Source organism: Uncinocarpus reesii, genomic scaffold (genome assembly GCF_000003515.1).
Source record: "Uncinocarpus reesii 1704 scaffold_3 genomic scaffold, whole genome shotgun sequence".
NCBI lineage: Eukaryota > Fungi > Ascomycota > Eurotiomycetes > Onygenales > Onygenaceae > Uncinocarpus > Uncinocarpus reesii.
The window spans coordinates 213,250-236,090 of NW_003052498.1; the positions used below are offsets into that span (position 1 = coordinate 213,250).

General features: G+C 46.8%; 8 protein-coding genes across 8 annotated transcripts; 5 read left to right on the top strand and 3 right to left on the bottom strand.

Annotated features, from left to right (window-relative positions):
• Positions 1–432: 432 nt before the first annotated feature.
• UREG_04811 (uncharacterized protein) lies at positions 433–999 on the top strand (the record flags this gene model as incomplete). The annotated part of the gene is made up of 2 exons (XM_002584076.1): positions 433–621; positions 682–999. The coding sequence occupies 2 exons, from the start codon at positions 433–435 to the stop codon at positions 997–999; spliced, it is 507 nt and encodes a 168-aa protein (XP_002584122.1).
• An 850-nt stretch (positions 1,000–1,849) lies between these two features.
• UREG_04812 (uncharacterized protein) lies at positions 1,850–2,608 on the top strand (the record flags this gene model as incomplete). Its single annotated transcript, XM_002584077.1, has 1 exon — positions 1,850–2,608. One exon carries the CDS (start codon positions 1,850–1,852, stop codon positions 2,606–2,608), a length of 759 nt encoding a protein of 252 aa, XP_002584123.1.
• A 1,778-nt stretch (positions 2,609–4,386) lies between these two features.
• On the top strand, positions 4,387–4,984 carry UREG_04813 (uncharacterized protein; the record flags this gene model as incomplete). The annotated part of the gene is made up of 2 exons (XM_002584078.1): positions 4,387–4,466; positions 4,522–4,984. 2 exons carry the CDS (start codon positions 4,387–4,389, stop codon positions 4,982–4,984), a joined length of 543 nt encoding a protein of 180 aa, XP_002584124.1.
• Positions 4,985–5,524: 540 nt separating this feature from the next.
• On the bottom strand, positions 5,525–7,031 carry UREG_04814 (uncharacterized protein; the record flags this gene model as incomplete). Its single annotated transcript, XM_002584079.1, has 4 exons — positions 5,525–6,080; positions 6,133–6,313; positions 6,369–6,813; positions 6,993–7,031. The coding sequence occupies 4 exons, from the start codon at positions 7,029–7,031 to the stop codon at positions 5,525–5,527; spliced, it is 1,221 nt and encodes a 406-aa protein (XP_002584125.1).
• A 534-nt stretch (positions 7,032–7,565) lies between these two features.
• UREG_04815 (glutamyl-tRNA synthetase) lies at positions 7,566–9,711 on the top strand (the record flags this gene model as incomplete). Its single annotated transcript, XM_002584080.1, has 5 exons — positions 7,566–7,823; positions 8,114–8,527; positions 8,580–8,837; positions 8,888–9,054; positions 9,114–9,711. 5 exons carry the CDS (start codon positions 7,566–7,568, stop codon positions 9,709–9,711), a joined length of 1,695 nt encoding a protein of 564 aa, XP_002584126.1.
• A 979-nt stretch (positions 9,712–10,690) lies between these two features.
• Positions 10,691–12,224, bottom strand: UREG_04816 (uncharacterized protein; the record flags this gene model as incomplete). Its single annotated transcript, XM_002584081.1, has 7 exons — positions 10,691–10,928; positions 11,122–11,233; positions 11,415–11,445; positions 11,629–11,698; positions 11,721–11,737; positions 11,788–11,813; positions 12,191–12,224. 7 exons carry the CDS (start codon positions 12,222–12,224, stop codon positions 10,691–10,693), a joined length of 528 nt encoding a protein of 175 aa, XP_002584127.1.
• A 1,725-nt stretch (positions 12,225–13,949) lies between these two features.
• On the bottom strand, positions 13,950–20,055 carry UREG_04817 (uncharacterized protein; the record flags this gene model as incomplete). The annotated part of the gene is made up of 4 exons (XM_002584082.1): positions 13,950–18,073; positions 18,131–18,566; positions 18,623–19,797; positions 19,989–20,055. 4 exons carry the CDS (start codon positions 20,053–20,055, stop codon positions 13,950–13,952), a joined length of 5,802 nt encoding a protein of 1,933 aa, XP_002584128.1.
• A 743-nt stretch (positions 20,056–20,798) lies between these two features.
• Positions 20,799–22,146, top strand: UREG_04818 (uncharacterized protein; the record flags this gene model as incomplete). Its single annotated transcript, XM_002584083.1, has 6 exons — positions 20,799–20,976; positions 21,046–21,164; positions 21,216–21,277; positions 21,341–21,366; positions 21,420–21,769; positions 21,826–22,146. The coding sequence occupies 6 exons, from the start codon at positions 20,799–20,801 to the stop codon at positions 22,144–22,146; spliced, it is 1,056 nt and encodes a 351-aa protein (XP_002584129.1).
• Between the last annotated feature and the right edge of the window lie 695 nt (positions 22,147–22,841).

Sequence of the window (22,841 nt, forward strand, 5' to 3'; positions counted from 1 at the left end):
CATCCTTATATAGGTATGTCTCAGAGCAAGACATAATATTGATATGATGAACTTCAATTCAACAAAAGAACTGCTCTGAGACAAGACTGTGTCTCTGAAACTAATTGCAACAAGTCAATCAGTTTTGCAAATGTTCTGCATTGCATTTGAGCAGATCAATCATTCTGACTGAAACTGTTAATCTGCAGATTCAGAGCCTGTGGATCTGCAGATTCCAACATCACACATTGATTTGCTGCTCTGCATTCATCTATAAGTATATGATCAAAACCCTGTCAAAGATCTTTTAAATCTTTCTTTCTTTCATTCTCAGTGTCACATACCAGTAATTCTTATGTTGTTTGTTATACTACTTGACAATTGAAATTCTGTCTGCTGCAACTCCTCAACTTTTCAACTCTTCTCTTTGACCAGCCACCCCCCAGCTACAACATGATCTGCAGGAATCATAAGAAGTTCATGAAATTTCTTGCATGGAGTCAGATCCATGAAGCTGCTATGCAGTTACAGCAAACTGCAGACACCCCAGCTATGTCAGAGGTGCCACCAGAAGACCATATATCTTTGAAACTCAATACATTTGTGAATCTGGATGATGCTGAAGAAGCTTACAATTCAGCAGTATGTTCATTCTTCTTTCTCTTTGAATGTAGATCTTTGAACTTACTGTTAGATGTGCAGGACAGTGTCATCTCCAACATCTCAGATGTTGATTCTGAACTGGAAGACACAAGAGTTGATGACATTATCAAAGAGGTCCTCACACATATGTTATCTGACATTGATGAATCCAATGAAGATGAGAATATCACCTACAATCCTGTATTGACAGACATAGCAGACAGGCAGTTGATTGAAAGTGGTATTCTGAATATGGAAGATAATACTTTCCAGGTGGTGCCACACATGAGGACCAGGGAACATGAGAGTCTCAGCCACTTTGTGATTGCACTGAAGTTGTGGTGTGAACAGTCAGAGATATCTTGTCAGCAGTATTAATTACTTCAAGAAGTACTCAATCTACTTGAGAATATCTACACCATCAAATCTCTACCCAAAGACCTTAGTGTCCTGAAGAGGAAGTGTAGATCACAGTTCCCCATTTTACCCATTTGACAAACATCCATTTCAATCATCCCACAGCAGATACCATCATTATCCACTGCAAGCAGAAATCTATCTGAAGCTCTGTTACAGTCAGATTTGTTCTTTCAGAACTCTATTGCTCTAATTGCAGCTCTTGCTTGATCATCAGAATTCTGCTGGAACATACACCTTGGCATGGCTGAGTTGGTAGACAGTCCAACTGAACTATGACAGTCCCTCAGTTGAGGTAGCTCCACAAGATCTACTTCAGGGGACTTCACAAGATATTCTGATGGGGAATCAGTATTCCCCTCAGATTTTGTTCAATACAGGTGCAGCCTAAGCAAATGCTCATGCAGAGTGAGGCAGCATGTCTTCCATACAGAAAGAATTCAATTTGTTGTCTGGGATTGGAGATCCAACATCTTGAAATCTGGCAAGATTCTTCTGAGAATTCAACCTACCATTCAACATGACCCCAACCCAGGCAGCATGTTGTTCCAAGGCATGAGACTGGCTTTCCACAAGAGGGAATTGCTCTTGTTAGAGAATGAAGAGCAACAGGTTTTATTGCATGAAGAAAATATACTCAGTCAACTGAATGTTTCTCTTGACTATGTCTTTGACAGAAATCTGCAAGATCCACCTCCTATACATGCTGAATACTTTATGTGCTGGATTCTCAACATGGTCAACAATCAGATGGATATCCACCTGCTTAATTGCAGTACTTCTCTGTGTGGGGAACTGAAGATCACTCACTATGGCAGGAATAATCTCAAAGAGAATGCTCTGCCCCAACCATATAATAACATGGGTTATCTCTGTTCCATTCCAGCTTTTTATTGATGGGTTTGGATTATACTGCAACATGTACAGAAACATTACAGACTTCTATCTAATTTCCACCAGACTTCCTGCCTCTGAGAGAAGAAGGAGGAACAATGTCTACACCATCTCATTTGGGCTGCACACAACAAACTTCTCTGATTTGATTGGTGCACTTGCACTGGGATTTCAATCTCTTGACAAAGATATTGATGTTGAAATTGCTGGTGAAGGAACTGTCAGAATAATTGCTTCCTGCCTTGCTTTTTTGAGTGACATGCCACAGCAGAACAACAATGCAGTAATTAAAAGACTCTCAGCCACCCAATCATGTTGGAGTTGCACTGTCACTGAACATCAGAGACACAATATGTCATTTGACACAGTGGCCAACAGTCAATATCACTACCAGCAACTTCATATACAGAACTGGGTTAATGCAGCACCCACTACTGCCATGAGAGACAAGCTGTGGAAGAAGCATGGAATGGCAAAGGACCAGTCTCCAATATTTGGAATCTGCCCATGTCTGAATTTGGTGACCTTCTTCCCCTCAGATCCCTGTCATAGTGAACTAAGTGGTATTTTCAAAATGGTGCATTCACTGTTAATAACATATATTCTCACAGCAAACAGCCAGAAGGAATACTGTCAGATATTACAGTGGTTCTCATTTGCAAGACAGGGCAGCTGAATACAGTCTCCAATAACCCATTTGGACTTCTATCAGATTCAGGAGCATGCTCAAGCATCCATTGCAATCCCAATTATTCTTCAGTATGCCATGACCCCAGACTGGATTCAATCAGTAGTACAGCAGACATTATGCAATTTCTTCAATGATACAACACTTGAACTAAGAGCTCTGTGTATGCTTCTTGCTAAAGCATTCAGTGCTGTTGCTTGGAGCAACTCTGCATTGGTATCATAAACATCAATTGAGCCAGCAAAGCTCCAGACTATTGTGACAGAAGATCACTTCCTGCTACAGAAGATAATAGACACTGCTGCAACAGCTGCTGAGCTGCCACAATCAGAAGGTTAAGCACTTATGATTTTACAATCCCAGCAGGTCTCCATATCAAGTCAGGCATTATGAATAGAGAACCCAACTGAACAGTTAAGTAGCACTGCACCAAAGGCAGGGAAAGCCTTGAATGCATTAAAGAACCACCCCAACATGCACATTGGGATACACTATGCTGACCAGGCACAGAAATATGGGGTTGCAAACAACTGCAACATGTTGATTGGGGAGAATAAGCATCATAAATACAAGAGTCTAGTACAGAAAACCAACAAGCAAGATGTTGAAAAGATATTGCTTATACAGGAAAGTTTCAAACACACTCTGTTTCTGTTGTTGGCTGATTCCTTTGTTGATTTGGAGTCTCTTGCTACAGACCACCTCTGGATTCTCCACCATGAATATCCCACACTGATAACTGAACTGCTGCAACTGAATACACATAATCAGAATGATGATGAAGGCCCCAGCATTCCAGAACCACAATACAGGCTAACAGACATACATGTTGTGTCTAACATCTTTTTTCAGTTGCAGTCAGATGAAGGCATCCAAGCACTCAGGATTCCAACAACACATCTGTCAAAACTGCCAATTCTTGACCCATTCCTCCAGCAACTGTGGAAATCATACAGGGAAGACTGGCATATACCCAACATGAATGGATTTGGGTCCATCTCAATTCAGTTCTTCAAGAAGGCTACATTTGAATTCTGTGGTGACATCCATCAAACAATGATAGCTCTTGGTGACATTATTGAATATACCTGCACATTGGGCATTAAAATAGGGCAAATCACAGGCATTTTCATGCATTGCTGGGAGGGGCAGCATCTTATATTCTTCACAGTAGTCTGGGTTCATGAAATCAAGCACAATGCAGTATTGAACTTGTCAGTTCTGCAGATGAGGAGGGAGGAGTCTGATCTGGTAGGTCTTCCAGCAATCCACAGGTCTAGCTTGCATGCAATACCAGTCAGTGCTGACACTGAGGAACTTGTGTTGGATTCCCACTTATCAAGTACATTCCTCTGCTGCACCTGGGAGATGTTGTTGTTATGATTTGGAGCTGGCTGGTGGCTTGGGAATCCAAAGATAGCAAGATAGCTAGATAGCTAGGTAGCTGCATTAGGTAGAAGTCTCAATAAAGTAATCTTACATTCAGAACTCCTCCTTACCATGCTACATAGATCAACATACAACAACCTGGTGACTACATCAGGATTCCAAACAGGCAATGGCAATGTAGCAGGATTCTGTTACCATAGGGTTATGGTAACATAAGCTATGACGCATATGATTGGATGTATGGTTATATTACTGTAATATTATGGTAATCAAAAAATCCATTTTTCCGGTATGGCTGATGATCTCGGCGGCCGAGGCACATCAAAAGGAGACACCAATGGTCCAATGCTGGAGACACGACTACCAAGGTCCCGATCATGGAACTTTCAGAGCTCGAAAAGAAGAGGCGGAGGGAGCGGAAAGATTATCCATATCGTCTGGAGTATCGGACTCGCTGGTGGGAGAACCAGATCTAAATCCTTGAGCGCAATGCCCGGCTGACGGTGATGCAGGTCTGACAATGATATGTACGCGCATATGAACAATAGCATATACGCTTTCCTGTTTGACTCCATCATAAATACCTATTTAATAGAGCGCTGCGGCCTGGATCCGTTCTCTTCTCGCTCTCGCTCGCCGGAGCCATCAAACCCGCAATCGGCTATATCAGAGCCATTGCCAACCTCGCCGCAAATCGGACTCGTGGTCTCGTCCTATTGCGATTTCTTCGCATCTGTATCATTTCCAGATGTTTTAGAACTCGGGCTACGTGTGACGAAACTGGGAAAGTCTAGCGTGACCTACGAAGTTGGGGTGTTTCGTAAAGGCGAGAATGCCGTCAAGGTCGTCGGAGGGTTCACGCATGTTTTCGTCGACAAGGCGACAATGAAACCTACGACAACTGGGATGATTCCGTCTATTCGGGCTGGGCTTCAGAGGCTGCTCGTGAGTAACGAGCTGGAGTCTAAGCTCTAGCATGACTATAAGGATTTTGGATTCGACGGATGGATGGTGGTATAAAGTTACCTCCCGATAAGTGTATAATTGGAGTTCCTCTTCCTGGCTCCTTATAACGAAACTTTTATTGCCATTCTCTTTCTATAACTCCCTTGATCAAACATAGCATCTATCTTTAATCCTCGACAATAGGAGCTGGCTTTCTGCTGGAGGCACACCTTAAAGGACGTATACAAGAACTCTCAGAGACACTTGAGTGATAGTTAAGGGGCGGAGTAAGATTGCCTCTGGGATGAGAAAGACATGTCTATTGCAATGGAAATGTGAACTAGGATGAAAAAAAGAGAACAACCCTAGAGACCGATAACCGCCCCATAACGCCCAAGCATGCCAAGTTATCCCTATTCCTGTATCGGGGCATATCATATTTCATACAAGGTCATAACTGAGATGAAAATGAAGCAGGATATAGATGAAAAACAAAACTCCCCTCTTGATACTTTTCAGCACGTTAGTCGGCAAGTCATTGCAATGGACTTTCGGAAAATCTTCTTAACTTCACTGGGCTGCACATTGCGCCCCGCCTTCCTCTTCATCTTCGTCTTCCCAGGCTGATCCGCCATGGGCATCTTTGGCGCCGAAATCATCCATGGTGGCTTTTGGATCGTAGTCAACTTCGTCAATCGTCTCCGCTTCAATGGGTGGTTCTGGGCCTGGGAGCATATCCCGTAGCTTATCAAGCACCGCTGGATTCGACGCCCAGCCATCTTCTGGAAATTTGATCTGGACGGTGAGATAAAGGTCGCCGCGAGCCTCGCTGCGCTTAAAGGGCATGCCTTCACCAGCGATCTTCAAGACCTGTCCGGGCCGTAGGATATCACCGGGTTTCTTTGGATGGACCAACTCGATTCCTCTGCCATCCAAGTGTGTTAATACTACCCTTGAAAATCCACAAAGAGCTTCAGCCAATGTGATATCCAAATCGGCATGAAGGTCTCCCCCTGAGCGCCTAAAAGTCTCATGCTCTGCTTCGTCTAGTTGGAAGATGATGTCTCCGGGTTCGACGTCCGGGATTTGATCTCCCTCGCCTTCCAGAACTATCCTTTCCCCCTCTCTGTATGATTTGTTAGCTTGGCGGTTTCGATGGGTGACGGAGTTAGGCATACTTTGCACCGCGAGGAATGTAAATTTCTAATAATTTCCGTTCTTCTGTGACTCTCTTTCCTTTGCATTTTTTGCACTTGTCTTTTGTCTGGTAAAACTGCCCAGAACCTTCGCAGACTTTACATTCCGCCATTGCTCGGGTAACCAGTCCAGGACCGATTTGCATAAGAGTCTCTTTGTGGCCTGTCCAAAACCCGGTTAGCCAAGATATATCAATGTGATTTTGTAAAAGGCTTACCCTGCCCGCCACATGTTGAGCACTTTTTGGGAGTTGCCCTTTCCTTCCCACCCCTACCCTTGCAGAGACTGCAAATGACGTTCTTCGTACTGGCAAACTTGACGGTTCGGCCTTTGTAAAGATCTTCTAGGCTCACGGTGTACGTTTGCTCCTCATTTGGGCCTTTCTGGGGCCTTCTAGGGCCTCCCGGTCCTCCAGGGCCAAAACCAGGCATGCCACCTCCCATCCCCATGCCAAACATGGAGTTGATTATATCGTCCAGATCGGGACCTCCGGCGCCAGGGCGACCCGACCCGTCAAATGCAGACATGCCATGGATATCGTAGATCTGTCGTTTCTCATCGTCGTAAAGGATTTCGTACGCTTGATTTACAGCCTTGAATTTAACCTCCGCAGCTTCGCGTTCATCCTCTGCTGCTTTGTCCGGATGGCTCGCTAAGGCAGCCTAGGTGGAATCGCACAGTATTAGCTGCCTGACACACAGAAAGCTAAGCGCTTCTGTATTTTGGTACCTTTCTGTATGCTTTGCGGATTTCTTCCTTGGTTGCACTTTTCTCGATACTTAGGATTTCTACGGTAAAAGTCAGCCCCGCCAGCTTCCGGTAGGATAGAGACGAGAAGTACCATAGAGATCAATCTCCTCTCCGGCGGAGGCCACTGCATATCTATTAACAAAATATGTTTCCAAAGCTGCTCAGCTTTCAAAGGCAGTGGCTCCGAAATGAGCGTGGCTCTATCAAGCGCAGCGGGAACCGATGGTAGCTTACTTGCGTGAGGATTCTATGTCTTCTCGGGGTTTTCAGACACGCGAAAGAAGGAATGTCGTAAACCAAAAGGGGGTATCTCAATAATGAGTGGCAGATCTATCTTCTATTGGCGAAGGAAGAGGTGATCCTGTACATAACAGTCTTTGCAAATGCGGAGAGCGGACGAGCGTCCTCCCAAAAAGTCTCTGCTAAAAACACAAATTTATTTTCCCGTCGTCTCGGCACCAAAGCTAGCCTCAAACCCTTCGCCTGCACCACCCGTCGCAGTCCGCCGAAAAGAAAAGAAAGGATAAAGAGGCATGGATGCTGGATCAAAGAGCGAGCTATGAACCTCTGGATTCCTGTGAGATCGGACCGAAAGCCAGCGCCGTGAATTCTCAGCGCAAACTTCCCTCCGGCTCCTTTCACCCTTGCCGCACCGAACGCAGCAATGCGACCCTCTACTCTTCGGTTGTTTGCCCAAAAGCATTGGATTTGCAAATCATGCAGAGCCAATTTCTCTACGACACCTACGCGCGCCGCCAAAAAGTCCAAACCCAGCCTCCCAGACTCCCCGGCGCGTACGCGCTTCGCTCCATCTCCAACCGGCTACCTACACCTTGGATCTCTGAGAACAGCGTTGTTTAACTATCTTCTCGCGAAACGGACCGGGGGCCAATTCCTTCTGCGGATTGAGGATACAGATCAAGTTAGTAGTGGCTATTTGTGGACGAACTTGCGGTTTCAGGCTTGCAGGATATAATGCTAATTGGCGAAGAAAAGGACGATTAGCGGTGCAGAGCAAAGATTGTATGAAGATTTAAAATGGGCAGGTCTTCAATGGGACGAAGGTACTTTTCGGAAGCATGATTTCGGCCATTGGGAGTTTTGGCTCACATTTCTGTGTAGGACCGGTGGTAGGAGGACCTTACGGTCCCTATAAACAGGTAAACATTCCGTCTACCGGTGCTACAATGGTCTACGCTAACACTATGGTAGTCTGAACGCACAGAATTGTACAAATTGCAAGTCGGCAGCCTCATTAGCACCGGTCATGCATATAGGTGTTTCTGTTCCCCAGAACGCCTTGACACGCTGGCACGACATAGACACGATCTTGGTCTTCCTCCTGGATACGATGGCGCTTGCGTTAGTATATCAAAGGAAGAATCTGAAGAACGAGCTTCGAAAGGAGCCCCCCATGTCGTTCGATTGCGAGTCGCGGAGCCGTACCCTATGTTTGACGACATGGTCTATGGTAAAACTGGACAGAATCGCGCAGCAAAACATTCCGAGGTTGCCGATACCTATGCTGATCCTATTCTATTGAAAACGGATGGGCACCCTACCTATCATCTTGCAAATGTCGTGGATGACCATTTCATGAAGATAACGCATGTAATACGAGGCACGGTAAGGCTTAGATATTGGTTAAATACTGGGAGCTCGCTGATGAGACTCTCAGGAATGGATGTCTTCAACGCCGATGCATGTCGCTCTCTATAATGCATTTCAGTGGAAGCCACCTCAGTTTGGCCATGTTCCGCTACTCGTCGAAAAGAGCGGCCAAAAGCTCAGCAAGCGCAACGCAGACATAGATATTGCATATTTCAGAGATCAACAAGCGATTATGCCGGAAACGCTGGTCAACTTTGCCGCATTATTGGGCTGGTCACATTTACAAAAATCCGATGTTTTCAGTCTGAGGGAACTTGAGGAGACCGTATGCATGTCACCGCTCACTAAAATGCGTATTTACTGACTTGGGCACAGTTTGACTTGAAGCTCACCAAGGGCAACACTATCGTTGCCTTTGAAAAGATGTGGTTTTTACAGAAGGCCCATGCGCAACGATATGCGGCTTCTGGCGGCCCAATGTTCGATGAGCTAGTCCGATTGATTTCGAGTGCTGCTCGACAAGAGCTGAATCCAGAGGAATAGTTAGTCTCGCAGCTCCAACGCTTCGCTATCACCTTGCTAACATACATATGTACATTAGTTCCCCAATCTTAAAGTCCCGCAGCTTAGAAGACTTCGTTTCTTCAATACTTCGCGAAGGCCCTCGCTCTTACACCACCCCAGTAGAATTTATCCACGCGAATAAGTCATTTTTTACGCAAACGGTTCACAGAGAGCCCTATGTTCCTGCTAGTGCTACTAGCTTAGATGAGCCGTCAAAGGTTCCCATGTCAGCTCTTCACACTGCCGCGGCTGCACTATCTATGGTCCCCGTTTCACACTGGAATGCAGAAACACATCGTTACAATATTACCTCCTACATATATACCGACCCATCACTTTCGGCCGATCTAGAGTCTAAACAAGCTCAGAAATCAGCCCAGCAACTTTTTAGAAAAGAGTTATACCACTATCTACGGTGGGCGCTATCAGGTGGCGCTCCAGGCTTAGGCATACCATCTACAATGGAGATTCTCGGTCGCGAGGAGAGTGTGAGGAGGCTAGACGGGGCAAGGGAGGCGACCAAGTCATGGGCGTCGGTAGGGAAAGGTCAGCGGAGACGTGTCACCGTCCAGGAAGAGAGTGGTGAACGGAGCAATGCCTGGATGGGTTCGTTGGCTGGAGCCTCAAAAGAATGAACTGCGTAAACCAAGTCAATAGCCATATCTGCAGGTTGGAAAGAAGTCTAGTGAGGTTTCATTCAGTGCATGTTATACGGTTAAACACTCGATAACAATTCCTTCCAGTACCTATACATGAAATGCTGAGATTGTTGTATCATTGCTAAAGACCAACAACTTAGAGCAACTGGTGTCTCGATGTAACGAGTCTGCAAGTGCCTCTCTACCTATTTGATTTGGCTTGTTTTTTGGTTGTGAGGCGGCTTCCCTTATACATGTATCTGTGGATGTATTTGAACGCACATTCGCCCAAACCACCACGTTTATACCTCCTAACCCAACTATTAAACCTGACTGCATCAACTCGCGACCGTTCCAGTTAATTGAAATCTGAAGATGAGGACTGTAGCCATGTTGCTGGGCTGCATTGATACCGTCCATATTCTGTGGGGTGATGCTGTTGTGGCTGTGATACAACCACTGACAACTAGAACAGAGGATTAGAGAGAATCCAGAGCCCGCAGAGTGAAATGCTTGAGAATTGAACTCGCGGGTAGTACTTACATTCCCTGCCAGAGCAGGAACAACAACAGCGCCGAGACAACATCATCTGCTGTCATCTCTCTTGACTTTCATATTGCTGATAATGCTTCTTATAATATATGAGAGTGTGCTGTCGGTATCTTTCACACTCATTCTTTTTTCAATTCTCTGAATTATATCCTCTTATGCTATGAGCTAGATGAAGAACAGCAGCTACTGCTAGCAGCTCATCTTTAAGGGTGCTCTGTATCTTTGTAGTATTTTTGGAATTTCTGTTTTTTGGGAGATCGAGGGGGTCTCTCCGAGACTGGAGAGAGAAGATGCTAATGAGATCGAAAGATCTCGAGGAAGTCGAGCACGGGGAGCCATTTTGTGATTAAATCTTCAACAGTCAGATGAACTGAGTCCTAGAGTCTTGCTCTCGCTAGCAAGTGCTATAAGGGAGGGGTCATACTTACTCGTTTGAAAAGTTGAAAAGGATTGAGAAAAGAGGAATAAGCGCGCGTAAAATAGGAAAGCGGATTTGAAGATAGTTGTAGGAAGCCTGACTCGACAACATCCGTTGGAGGGTTTCTCTAACTATGGCGGGATAGACTTGCAGCGATACTAATGGCCGTGGGATCTTTGCTGTGTTGCCATTCCGCAATTGTTGCGCAGAGTACTGAGTGGTCTCAGTTTCTCGACGTTGGGATCTATGGGGGGAAGAAGAGGCTAGTTAAATAAGTTAGCACTGCAAAGTTGTGAGGAGGAGAAGAAGATTCCCTTGAGGCAGAGAATCTGAAGGATATCTTCACTTACTAGCTCCTATGCTTGTATATGGGCAATTGAGAAAATTCAACATGAATATTGGCCCTCCTTTCGGCCTTCTCTTTGTTTTCTTCTCACATTTCCAAATAAGCATAGAAGAATAATTCCTTGTGCCAGTTGCTCCGCGTCTTCGACAAATTCTCGGGAGTGAGGTTCTGCTTCAGGAGCAGTCGAGTTGATATATGACTGACTAGTGGAAGCAGTCACAGTAAAATGTAAACTTTGGTAACAAATGAAAAAAAAATGTGAGGCTGGGCTCTATGCACTAGGCTGAGGGCTTTAACTGTTGATTTTAAACAATTCATTACCACCTTGTGTCTTTTGCTGGTGTGCGGGTATCATCTCTGCCTGCTATCCTCTATTTGACTTACCATTTACTTTCAGCCCTGGCGCGGATCGATTCTGTGAGGAATGTGGTAAGTCGAAGCTGAACTGGTCCCAGGGTTGCAATTTTGTATTCATTAGGCCACAGCCAAACCCATTTTTCTTTCCCTTCTTATTGGGTTGGCTGCTGGTTTATCATAGGCATATTATCCTCCTAGTTGGAGAAGCGAAATGCGGTTAATCAATGGTAAGGCAACTCACACCTCTGGGACAGAATACTGTTGCCAGGGGGCCATAGCAATAAGGAGTCAGGCAGGTCATCAACCCCATCCTATATCACATTTATTCCGTACCTTTCCCTAAATATAAACTGTGGGTAACAGTGTTTGTTATTCCAGTGTCCATGTGTATTAGACTCACTGCCTGAAGCAGTGTATTGGTGATATCTTTTAGCCAAAAGATGCCCATAGACTTTATTATACTAGAATGCATACTGTAAAGCGATTAATATCTTAGATATAAACAGAGAAGCATTGTGGAATGAACCGTAGGACTTACACCGTCAATCAAAGTCACAACATATAAAAAAGTTCTTGGGCTGTTGCGGCTTGTGGATTGTAGATATTTGTGTATGAGGCAGGACATTTTATAATGCGGACTCGACCTCAGACTGATCACAGGAGGTTCGTGGTCGTACTATGATCAACACATATGTAATCTCGACGTCTTCACTGAGTATTATTCGGCGCCAAAGTCAGAAGCTCTCTCAGAGGTACGGAGGTGCTCGGTTCCTAAAGGTGAAAAGTGAAATTTGATTTCTCACCTTGCTTGGGGCCACTCGCAGAAAAGTTTCTCATGTTTGCCATAAAAGGACAAAAGGAGCTGCCAACAAGATATGAGCAATTCAGTTCTTCATTCTTTTGACAGATGAGTAAAAGAAGAATTCGTGGGTCTAAGCGTGACCCCCCTTGTTTTTGCTTCAAGGGTAACTAGCGGGTTCAGTGTCTACCGTATAAAAGGATTTCCAATAGTTTGAATCCAGTTGATGGATCGGGTATCACTTAGAATATAGTGTCGTGGGACTATAACTATCCTTCTGCACAACGTGATGGCAAATTAACCAGAGAGAGTGATGAGTAGACTTATGGAGTCTCTGGTATATTCAGGCCACAATATTAGAACCAACTGGGAAGGGCACTGAAGCAAATTGTAGGTTAGCTAAACTCCAAAGTGCCAGTCACCCGATTTACTGACCCATATAAAGATCCGCTCGAATCTCATTCTGGTGCGATTTTATCCAGTAAAGATGCCCCTGTTCATATATTTCCTTGACCTCATCTTAACATCACCACCAGACTTCCAGATCCAGTTTCTAGCATCTCTGTTGAGAGTATCATGACTCTCTGACTTTCCAGTCTCTGCAATCAGAGTTGGCCATTTATTGAAAGAAAGATTTAGTGGTAGTAGAGCATAGTCTGGCTCCTTGTGCTGAATTCTTGCACCACCAACATTCACAAGATATATGTGGAATCTCATTCCCATATCTCTCATTTTTTCATGAATCTTGAGTTCAAGCCAATTTGTGGCTACTTCATGTGGCTGGGATGCCATTTTGACAGAGGAACATATTCAGTTCAACTTAGCAATACTGGTCAATGCAGGCCCAGGCGTCAGCCAAAAATATGAGGAGCATTGAAGCAACGGGGGGATTCTGCTTTACCAGAGGTAGACCAAGCGTCAATCGCCCGGTTATCACGGTCGGCCTTGGTAGCAAAAAATGGATTAAAGTAGGCCGATTTGGCTGCCAGAATATTTAATGTTGCTCCTGGGAAATAGCCTCAGGTCAGTTTTTGATCTGAGCACAGGCATGACTAAATGCAAAGCGGCGGAAATCAATGGCCTGTTGCACTGCGGATGTAAACTCGGCCTATACAACAAGGCCACTGTCAGCACATTCAGAATTCCTCGCAATCAGCATATGTTACGGCTCAATCCAAATACAGGTGCACCCACCGAGACACAGGGACAGGTAAGAATGGAAGAAACTAAATTAAGATGAGCTTAAAAAGCTATAAGCCACATCTATGCCATGCTAAAGCTCCCAAATCTCCAACAAGGCTAGAGGGTCTGAGGATGTGGAATTTTGAAACGCTCGTTTGCATAGACCTCACACGGGGTTTATAGATATTCCTAGTGGCATTTAAATCCTTATAATGAAGCCAGTTTAAAAGTGTAGTAATAGTTGATATACATCGGAAGAGGATGCAGGAAGAAAGAGCGGCAGGTTGAGGATTTTATAGCCAGCTCCAGGTGGTCACATGAAGCGATGACTGGCTTACAAGTCACATTAACGTCATTTGTATTGAGCGTTGCCTTCACTTTAATATCAGTATGAGGAATGACGCGCCTAATTGATGGAATGAATGTTGGTGAAGTGAATAATACTCTGGGGAGGTGTGATGACTTTAAGTTATCTTTCAGGTTCGCAGCATTGGGCATGCATTCAAGCTGGAAGTATTGATGGGATATTGCAAAACAGTAGTGAAAGCTAGCTGCAGAATATTTTACAAAATAAGCAACGTTCAACCAAGTGCAAGATACCACCACTCTTTTACTATCCAACCTGCTGGACTATTCACTCCATCGCCCTCGTTTCCTCCCACTGTCTCAATAGCATCCACAGTAACCAGCCATTGCAAGATTAACTCTATCTCCCATCCCCCAAGATAGGGCTGCATGGTCCGTTTGATGACTTCGACCCCAGCTCCTGGCCGAGCGGCCAGCAGTCCCAAAATGGCCGCGACAGCAAGCTCCCATAGCAGCCTAACAAATCCTCCATGCACATCAATCCAGAGCGGTAGCTTGGGAAGAACGGACCCGGCACCGAATCCATCCTTGCTTAGATCCGTGTGAGGCACTGGTGTTGCCTGGATTTTATCAGTCAGCGGATTTCCATGCACGTACTGCCCCGGGACTGGGCGAATCTCCATGTCGAAAAACAACTTCGACTTATCCATCAACCGGGTGAGATAGCCTCTCTCCGTGAGGCCGAACTTGTTCTGCGGCGGGTTCATGGGCCATAACGTAACTCGTCCTTCCGAAAGCATGTTCAACAGGACGATGATATCTCCGTCCTCCGCCTCGTAGGCTACTTGATATTTACCTTCCGCTTGGATCGCCGGGTCCAAAACGTTCAGTTTGAAATGGATTGCGCGCATTACTTGTGTCGATTCGGTTGCCCGCTTTCGGCCAAACGCATTCAAGAAGTTCTCGGTAACATCGAAGTTCCGGCCTGGTGTGATCCTTCCACGATTACCCATGGAGATAACCCGTTCCGTGATCAGAGATTGTATTGCGTCTCCGATGAGCTCCTCACCGAATCGCTCGAGGATTTGCCGAGCTTCAGTAGGTTTGTACGATTCCTCGGCGGTAACTATGTTGGCACGTACCCAGGTCTTCGCAAGGTCGAGGCGTCGTATTGCTTCTGCTCTTTTGGTTTCATTCAACGGCATCACGGTTTGTGGGCGTTTATGGACGACAGGCACTGCGAAGGGGATAGTAGCATATAGAGTCCGTTTCCGTGGAAGTGTAGGTTGCACATTATACTGGTAGAGTTCATCGATACCGACCGCCGGTTCCTTTCTAACATCAAAAATGCTTGAGAACTGCTCATGGGTTGCTGGGAGGCTGGGAACCTTCCTAAGGCTAGGCTTTTCGAGTTCTTGCTCAGCCCAGTCGACCACTGCACCCCAATCATACCCTTCTAGATTGTTATAGTCAATCCTGGGTAAAAGATCAAGTTCATAAGCCTCGATAAAACGCTCTTGAAAATCTCGTTGCATTTTGATAATCTGGAGCCTGTGTCTCGACAATATGGATTTCCCACAGTCATGAATGGATTTTGCATCGTATCCTGGGAAAATAGAAGCAACCAGGGACCAATCGGTCAACCTCGCTTCTAATCCTCCAGCCAGGACACGTAACACCACAATAGCCATCATAAGCTTCCGAAGGTCTATCTCAGGGAATTCCTTCGAGGGCCGGCCGCGTTTGGATACCCGCTCCATCGGTTTTGCCGCTTCTTGCAACGGCTTGATGGGCTCCTGGAACTGCTCAAGACGTCGACCACCTGCAGCGCCTGCTCTTTGCGGCACTAGAACAAAGGTCTGGTCAGCCCTATCCTGCCTGGGTAGTGCATTTAAAAATAGTCGCCTGTATGTGTAGGCGCGAACGCCGCGAGCCGTTGCCTGTCGAGTCAAACGCCGCTCTGCTGGCTTCAGTGGCCGAGCTCGGGGCCGGTCAACAAAGACTATCGGACCTTCTAGCGGGGCACTCTCAAATGGACCTGGTATTGTATGATTGACATATTTTAACTCTTCGCCCAGCGGAGCGTCAGGGAATTCATGTCTCAATTCCCATTCCCTAACAATATCCACGTGCGAGAAAAATATCATTGAGATCGGATCCAAAATGTTGTAAATATCCATGACGCGTTTCCCTGACATAGACAGTATATTATCCAAACTGTCTGGTAAAGAGGTTATCTTTGGTAGTTCCGGTTTTGGTTTATAAGCGCGCTTCTTTTTTGTCATATAGCAGACCCCGGTCCCAAAGGTCCCAGTGGCCGCGTTAAACGTCTGAGGAGGAGACATGAGCATCACGAGTAACGTTGGTTTCCATTTCTCACCAAAAAGCAAATCGAGATACATGTTGGGAGGCCATGGTCTTAGAACTGGTAAATGGGCGGTTTCTGACGAATGTGGCGCAGGGATAGAAAGAGAGTCCAAAAACGGACTTGCAGACGGGCGATGGTGGAGGCCTTTGAGTAGTCGAACCCTTTTCTGCCATTCTCCTGCTCCAAAATCTCGACGCGCAGCCCTCAGTAAGCGCCGATCCTGAACAAATCGAAAACGACGTCGCGGTTTTGGTGGCCGTGGACGGAACCTGGCTGGAATGTAGTTCAAAGTGACTCGAACCTCGTCCTCAACTTCTGGCAGCTTCAAGTCATGGCCAGAGAGGCCCTTGTGAGACTTCTTCAATGTCGGATCAACGGTTACATTCGGATGCAGGTAGAGCTGAGGGTCCGTTTTCAAAAGTGCGCCTTGTAGATTCCGGATGATAGGATCTGTGGGATCTATTTCAGGTTTAGCAATGATGGTCTTCGTCACCATGAGCCCTTTGGAGTTTTTCCCGCTAAAGGTATGCTGTCGAAGCGTTCCAGCATCGATTAGAGCACTAACAGCGCTTCTGATAGTTCGCATGTCCGGCTTTTCAGTTCTCGTTTTGAGCCAAGCCGTAGTGAAAGGATACCACAGTTCGGTGCCCATGGGATGAGCGCCTCCGCACTGTTCAATTATATCCATGACAATCTTCCTTCGCTGGAATGCAATTGAGCCTCCTCTAATGTCTCTTTTCGTTGATGCTCTTTTAGCCTTGCTTTTAAATTTGGTCGGCGAAGTACTGGGAGTGACAGAAACTGATTTGAGGTCTACAGGCGTCTGGGAAACAGATGCGCCGCGACCTTGGCCGGCGGTATCAGCTGGCGGACTCCTTTCCACCCTTGAAATTCCGTCCTCATCTATTGACTCGCATGGCTCTATCCCTTCTCTTTGATTCGGCGCATTAGTGCCATCGGAGGGTATCATGTCGATTGTTCTTACGGGGGTAAGTTCCGGCTCCATGGCTATGGCGTCCTTGTTTGGTTGATGGGAATGGGATCCCAGGAGCGCATTTTCAGGCATGCTTTCACTGTGAATGCGGGTAATACTACTCATATTAACCGACTGTTCCTGATCCATTCTTACGTCGTGGATTTGATTCTGTTGTGATTGTGGACCAGCGCCAACCTTGGGCATACGCAGTGGTCCCTCTATGACGGAGGTAGTTGGAGCGTCATGACCAACAGGAACCTCAGGGGGTATCCCGGAATCCTCACGTTGTGGTGGTTTGCCTCTCCGCCGTCCTCCCAACGCTCCCACAATTTTATTCGGCTCTTCTGTGATAGTGCCCTCGTCTTCAGCCCGTTTTCTCTTCTTAGAAACACGTGTAGTCGTTACAACCACTTCTTCAGCTTGACTGGTGTCCGCCGGGCTAACGGTATCACTAACTTCACTCTCAGAGACCTCTTGATTGAGCGGCTCGGCTGCAATAGAAGATTTTCTTAAAGCTCTCCTTGTGACTGGAGCGGGGAACTCTCCAGCTTCAGATATAGATCTATTTTCAGCAACAGGCACTGCCATGCCATCACGCGCTTCGGAATGTCCAGCCGGTGTCTCATTGATGAACCAGTCAAATTCTTTCAACCGCGGGAACTTGAAAATCGCGATCCGACTTTTCCTTGGGCGGCCTTGTCTCATCCCAACTGCCCTTCTCTTACCGATTGGGGTCAAATAAAGCCCAGGACATGGCCTCTCAAGTGTTAGAGCACTATACACCGTCCAGCTCTTGTCGTATCCCTGGGCCGTCAACCGGTCGAGTTCTGACATTGCTTCAAGATCCTCCATTTTCTTCTTTCGTTTCGCTGTACGCGCAGCAGCCAGAGGTGATTCAGCAGTGGCTTCAAGCTCTTGGAGAAGCCCAGCATCAGATGCAGTCCTCTTTGTTGCTCGTTCAATTTTATCTCCAGTCTCTGCCAGGGCAGCCACACCAACATCAATAGTGGACCCTGGAGTTGCCTGCGTCCGAATTTGTTTTCCAAGGCGGATACCTGCAAATCCCGGCCATTAGATATTTATTATACTAGTTCTGCCCCAGAGTTACATACCAAAGGTGCCATCGCGAAGATATACAACCACGGGATCAAGGGATGTAGTGGCGTAGTTGCTAGGTCGGGCGCACTCTAGGCATTCTTGGAGGGTAGCATTGCCTTGCCGTAACAGATTCGACGGGCATTTTTCAATGACAAAGCCATATTTATCTACCTCAGCCTTCGCATCAATAGGAGGCGGCCGACCTGCATTTTTCTTGACCGCGGTTCCTACGGCCTCCCATGACGCTTGACCATCGTTTACGAGCGCCGCAAAATTTCGAAACGAGTACTGAACAAAATAGAAGGTCGTACTCCGCAGAGCAGTATCCCGTATAAGAGCTAGGTGTCGGAGGTGGAGAGGTTGCGTATACTGCCATGAATCCACAAGGCGAGATAAAAGTGATTCAACAGGACGTCTGAAAAAGTTACCGAGAGACTTTGCCGCAATTTCCTACAGTAACACTCAGCATATACAAACATCTGTTAGAACAAGGTACAACAACCTACCAGATTGTTCATTCCCCTTGGCCCAGCTCCATCTACGAGATTGAAGATAAAATTGGGCAAACTTTGATCTGGGGTCCATCCCGGTATGATGCGGCCAACGTCTTGCACAATACCACCTTTAACTTCGGTCGATTGAAGGGGGCCAGTTGTCAACATATCTTCCATATCTTCATCTTCATCCTGCTCTTCGGCATCGTCTAGGTTGCCAACATCACCCTGTTGCAAAGATGCAATGACGGCGGAACTATCGTCATGGAAAAGCTGTATATCTTTTTCGGTAGGTTCTCGGATAAGCATGACACACGGGTGGGCGGACAGAGTAACCTCCGAGTACTGTGAAACGGCATGAACACGTCTGACACAACCAATGGCTTCTAGTTTTCGGATAGCTCTCCGTAAAATCTTCGACCGCCAAAGAACTGTCATCCCTAGCTTTTTCTTCAGATCGTTTCTCTCGATCACATTCTGTTCTCTTAGGCATTGAAGCAGTTTGTCTAGCAAGGCACTAAAATCGATCATGAGGTCTTCACGGGGGTTGCCAACGCGCTCACTCTCAGGGCGCACCGTTTGAAAGATTTCAGCAGGTGCGGAGACTGCGTACTTGCGGAGAATGCATAAGCTGGTTCTAGCCCCTTTATATTGAATAGCCTTCTTTTCAATGTAGCCTTTCCGCTGTAGTGAATCGGTACGCTTGGGTACAGAGCGCTTGTCCTGGCCACTGAGCTTGACAAGGTCGCTTTGGACTATTCCCCTCGCCTTATGAGACGCAATGATGGAGAGAAGAGCAAGTTCCGAGGGAAACACCCGAGACGTATCTGGCTTATGGCCGGTAATCGCGCGCCACGCCCGTTCTTCTGAGACAAACACCCGGAGGGCATCCCCCACGGCTTCGTTCAACCCAGATTCTTCCGCTGCAACGAGAGCGGGGTCGATCTCTGAAGCAGGGGCAGCTGGCTGCGGATCCCTTACGAGGGCTTCATCAAGCGATAAGCTGTTCCCTTCAGAGTTTTTGCCGACGGAAACCTCGGGGTGCTTGGTCAACCATTCCCACAGTTTGCATTTGAGCCGATGGTCAACCTTTGGCAGACGCTGTGGTTCTGTCTGACGCACATCTTGGGCATCTGGTAACGCATAAATGGCATCAATAAAGCCCAGCACTTCAGCTGGCGATGCACCTGTAGCTCTTTGTCAGCCCAAATTCCGTGGCGATTCTGTGAGCACCGATTTGTAAGGGAACAGGAGCCCGAAGCCTTCTATGCATATCGACAAACATGAAGGAGTCGGGTAACCAAACTCTATAGGCCAGGGCTTCAGGGGTAAGATCGATAGCTTCGCCAGCTGCATGAACATGCAGGATGAGACTCACCTCTGTCGCCACACAGAGCGATCTCTTCCAGAACCGACTCGATTATAGCTCTGAAACTTTTTACCATAATGCCACATCCTTTCCCAGTTTAGCCAGAGCGTCGAGGATCAAGAGGGACGAGCTGAATGTGTGTTGCCATAAAGCCGAAACTGTCGACGTTGATGGCATTGTCCCGATTCGAACTTGCGACTGAGGTTTGGTGTGCTTATGTAAGACGGAGACGGACTTTAGTAGATCCGGCCCGCACTATGACATCATCAGCCGCTGCGGCGATTTCAACATACCGAGTGCATAATTGGGTAGAGAAGGTTGGATGGCCAGCTATTACATACTCTCAGAGTGCTATTCGGTCAGTGGCATCCCTCCCGAGGCCCACAATGTCGGGCAGAGTACGTAGTTCATCGTCCACGGGCCAAACCGGGACCTGTGGCTGATTCGCGATTCCACCTGGCCCTAAGACACCAGGTGAAGAATGACATCATGCCGAGTGGGCGATCAACACCCGAAGCCAGCATGATATCAAACCCATCGCGACTCCTGGACACCCGTTGGATCTTGTCTTCTTTGCCACCCCAGAACAGTTATTATAGATTCAAGATGTTGGTCACCCGCGACAATAGCCTGCCAGTTTGCCTGCATCTAGCCCAACATTCTTCAACAACTCCACGCCCATCGTCCATTGAGCTCCATTCGTTTCGTCTCCTCCAGAGTCAACACATAGCCCCATTCATGCTGTTCTCAGCTCGATTAGCATGAGAACCAAACCTCCATAAGACCTCGTTAGCTACCTACCATCATCCCCTCGATCCAATGGATGCCAATCCCACGGTACCTCCCGCGCCCGTTCTACCAGAGTTACCATACTCCCTTAGGGACCGCAAGAGATCAATTGCCCTCTTCTGGACGTTGTTTGTCATCGACACGCTCGCACAGCCGTTGATTCTATATTTCACCTTGTGGTACTTGACGGATCTGTCGCATAACTTGGGTGCGTGATGCCTCGCGCAGCCCCTCCCCCGTCTGATGTTCTTGGGCTAATCGGTCCGCTCCGCAATAGTGTTTACCATCAGTACAGCCGCACTGGGGGGTGTTTCGATTGGAGAATACTTTTACCGATTTTGGATACTGTTCAAAAAGGACTCCGTCTGCCGGCCATTGAATGCCCGACGGTCATGGGTATGCATCTCCCGTTCTATCAAGCGGCTTGAAGTCACTAAGATTTTGTAGCTCGACTTCTTTCAGATCAATTTCACTTTGGTATGGGTCATCCTTGGAGTTGAGTTGATCATGTATGTTGAATCTTCCCTGTGATCACAAGGCATTAATCATAGTCATTAACCGGTATTGTCCAGCGGAACCGTACAGGAAGAACCATACAGTAAGTAGGGACTTCTCCCACATACGCCCGTTGCGGATGCTGAAAGTTCTCAGTTCGTCTTCTTGCCATGCCCCTCCCCACGTTCATGTACTACTTCGGCATCGTTCACCTCACCCTTGATTTCCTCCGTGCACGAGGGTATCAAGCTCCGTTCCGGATATCTTCCACGCCAAAAGGCCATGTCATGCCCACCGCCCTTTACGTTTTAATAGAAGATATCGTTGCCGTGGACGGTGGTGGCGGCCAAAAGTACCGACGTGCGCTCCGCGATCGATACCTAGCCAGCCCATACTTTCGACAAATGCTATTTGAAATGAACTGTTTCTGGGGCGGGGGCTCCATCGTCTGGGCCACCATCATCACGATCCTAATCTTCACCACTCCTCGAGACGTTGCCTATACCGTATGTCTTTGCCTTTCTGGCCACTCGCACAAGAGACAAACTGACCATTTCTCTAGCTCGGATGGACACTTCCATTCGTATGGGCCGGTCTTTGGACCATCATCACCATCCCATGGGTCCAAGCGGACCTGCGGCGTGAAAAGGCTGCCTGGGCCAAAGGCAATACCCACGGCGGTGAGCCATTCACCGACGACATCCATGAACCCACGCCTCTTACGAGATTTGTTTCCGTTTCTGGAAGGCTGGCATCCATGCTTCCCTTTCATAAACCGGGCGCCAGGCGTTTGGACCTTGAAGGGGGCGGAAATGCTGATACGGAGATCGCGAATACCTCAACCGCCGGCGTGACAAATCCGGAATACAAGCAGGAGGGTTAAACACGTCCTTTTTTATCAAATTGTATAATACGATATATGCATCTTCAGGCGATCTACGGCTAAAGAAAAATGTGGGCATGGCGTGGCGGTATTACCTTTGAACTCTTCATCTTTGTGTGTTTTTTTTTAGTTAACTAGATATCCTATTTCCTTGCTTCCAAAGTGAATTTGCACTGATAGCGTCGCAAGTCTGATCTGGGCTTATATATACTAGCCTATTTACAACCTTATATGCAAGCAACCTGGCAACTCATTATATACAACCATCTGTGATACAACGAAAAATTAATCTAAAAACTGATAACAAGCAACACCAGTGGCAAGCCCAAACACCAAGGGGATCAAAACGACCACAATGCTTTAGGTATGTATGCTCGCTTCCCTAACGCCAGGATGCAGCCCAGTCCAAACCAAGAAAGCCAAACCAGCCAACGGTCTATAGAAATGCTCTGCAGGCGCTGTACGGGATTTTTTTTTTTTTTTTGCGTACAGTTGGCAAATGCGCAGGTAGGAAATACAGATATTTGGGAAAAGGCAAGCAAAAGAAAAAAAAAGAAAACGCAATACAAGCAGTTCCCTTTATATCAGGGACCAATCGAGCCAACTTTTCCTTTGCATACGGATATCAGGGGTATTTACAGACGGATTGAAGCGGAAACGCGAGCTTGAAAATTGAAGCGAGGGAGGTGACGCGA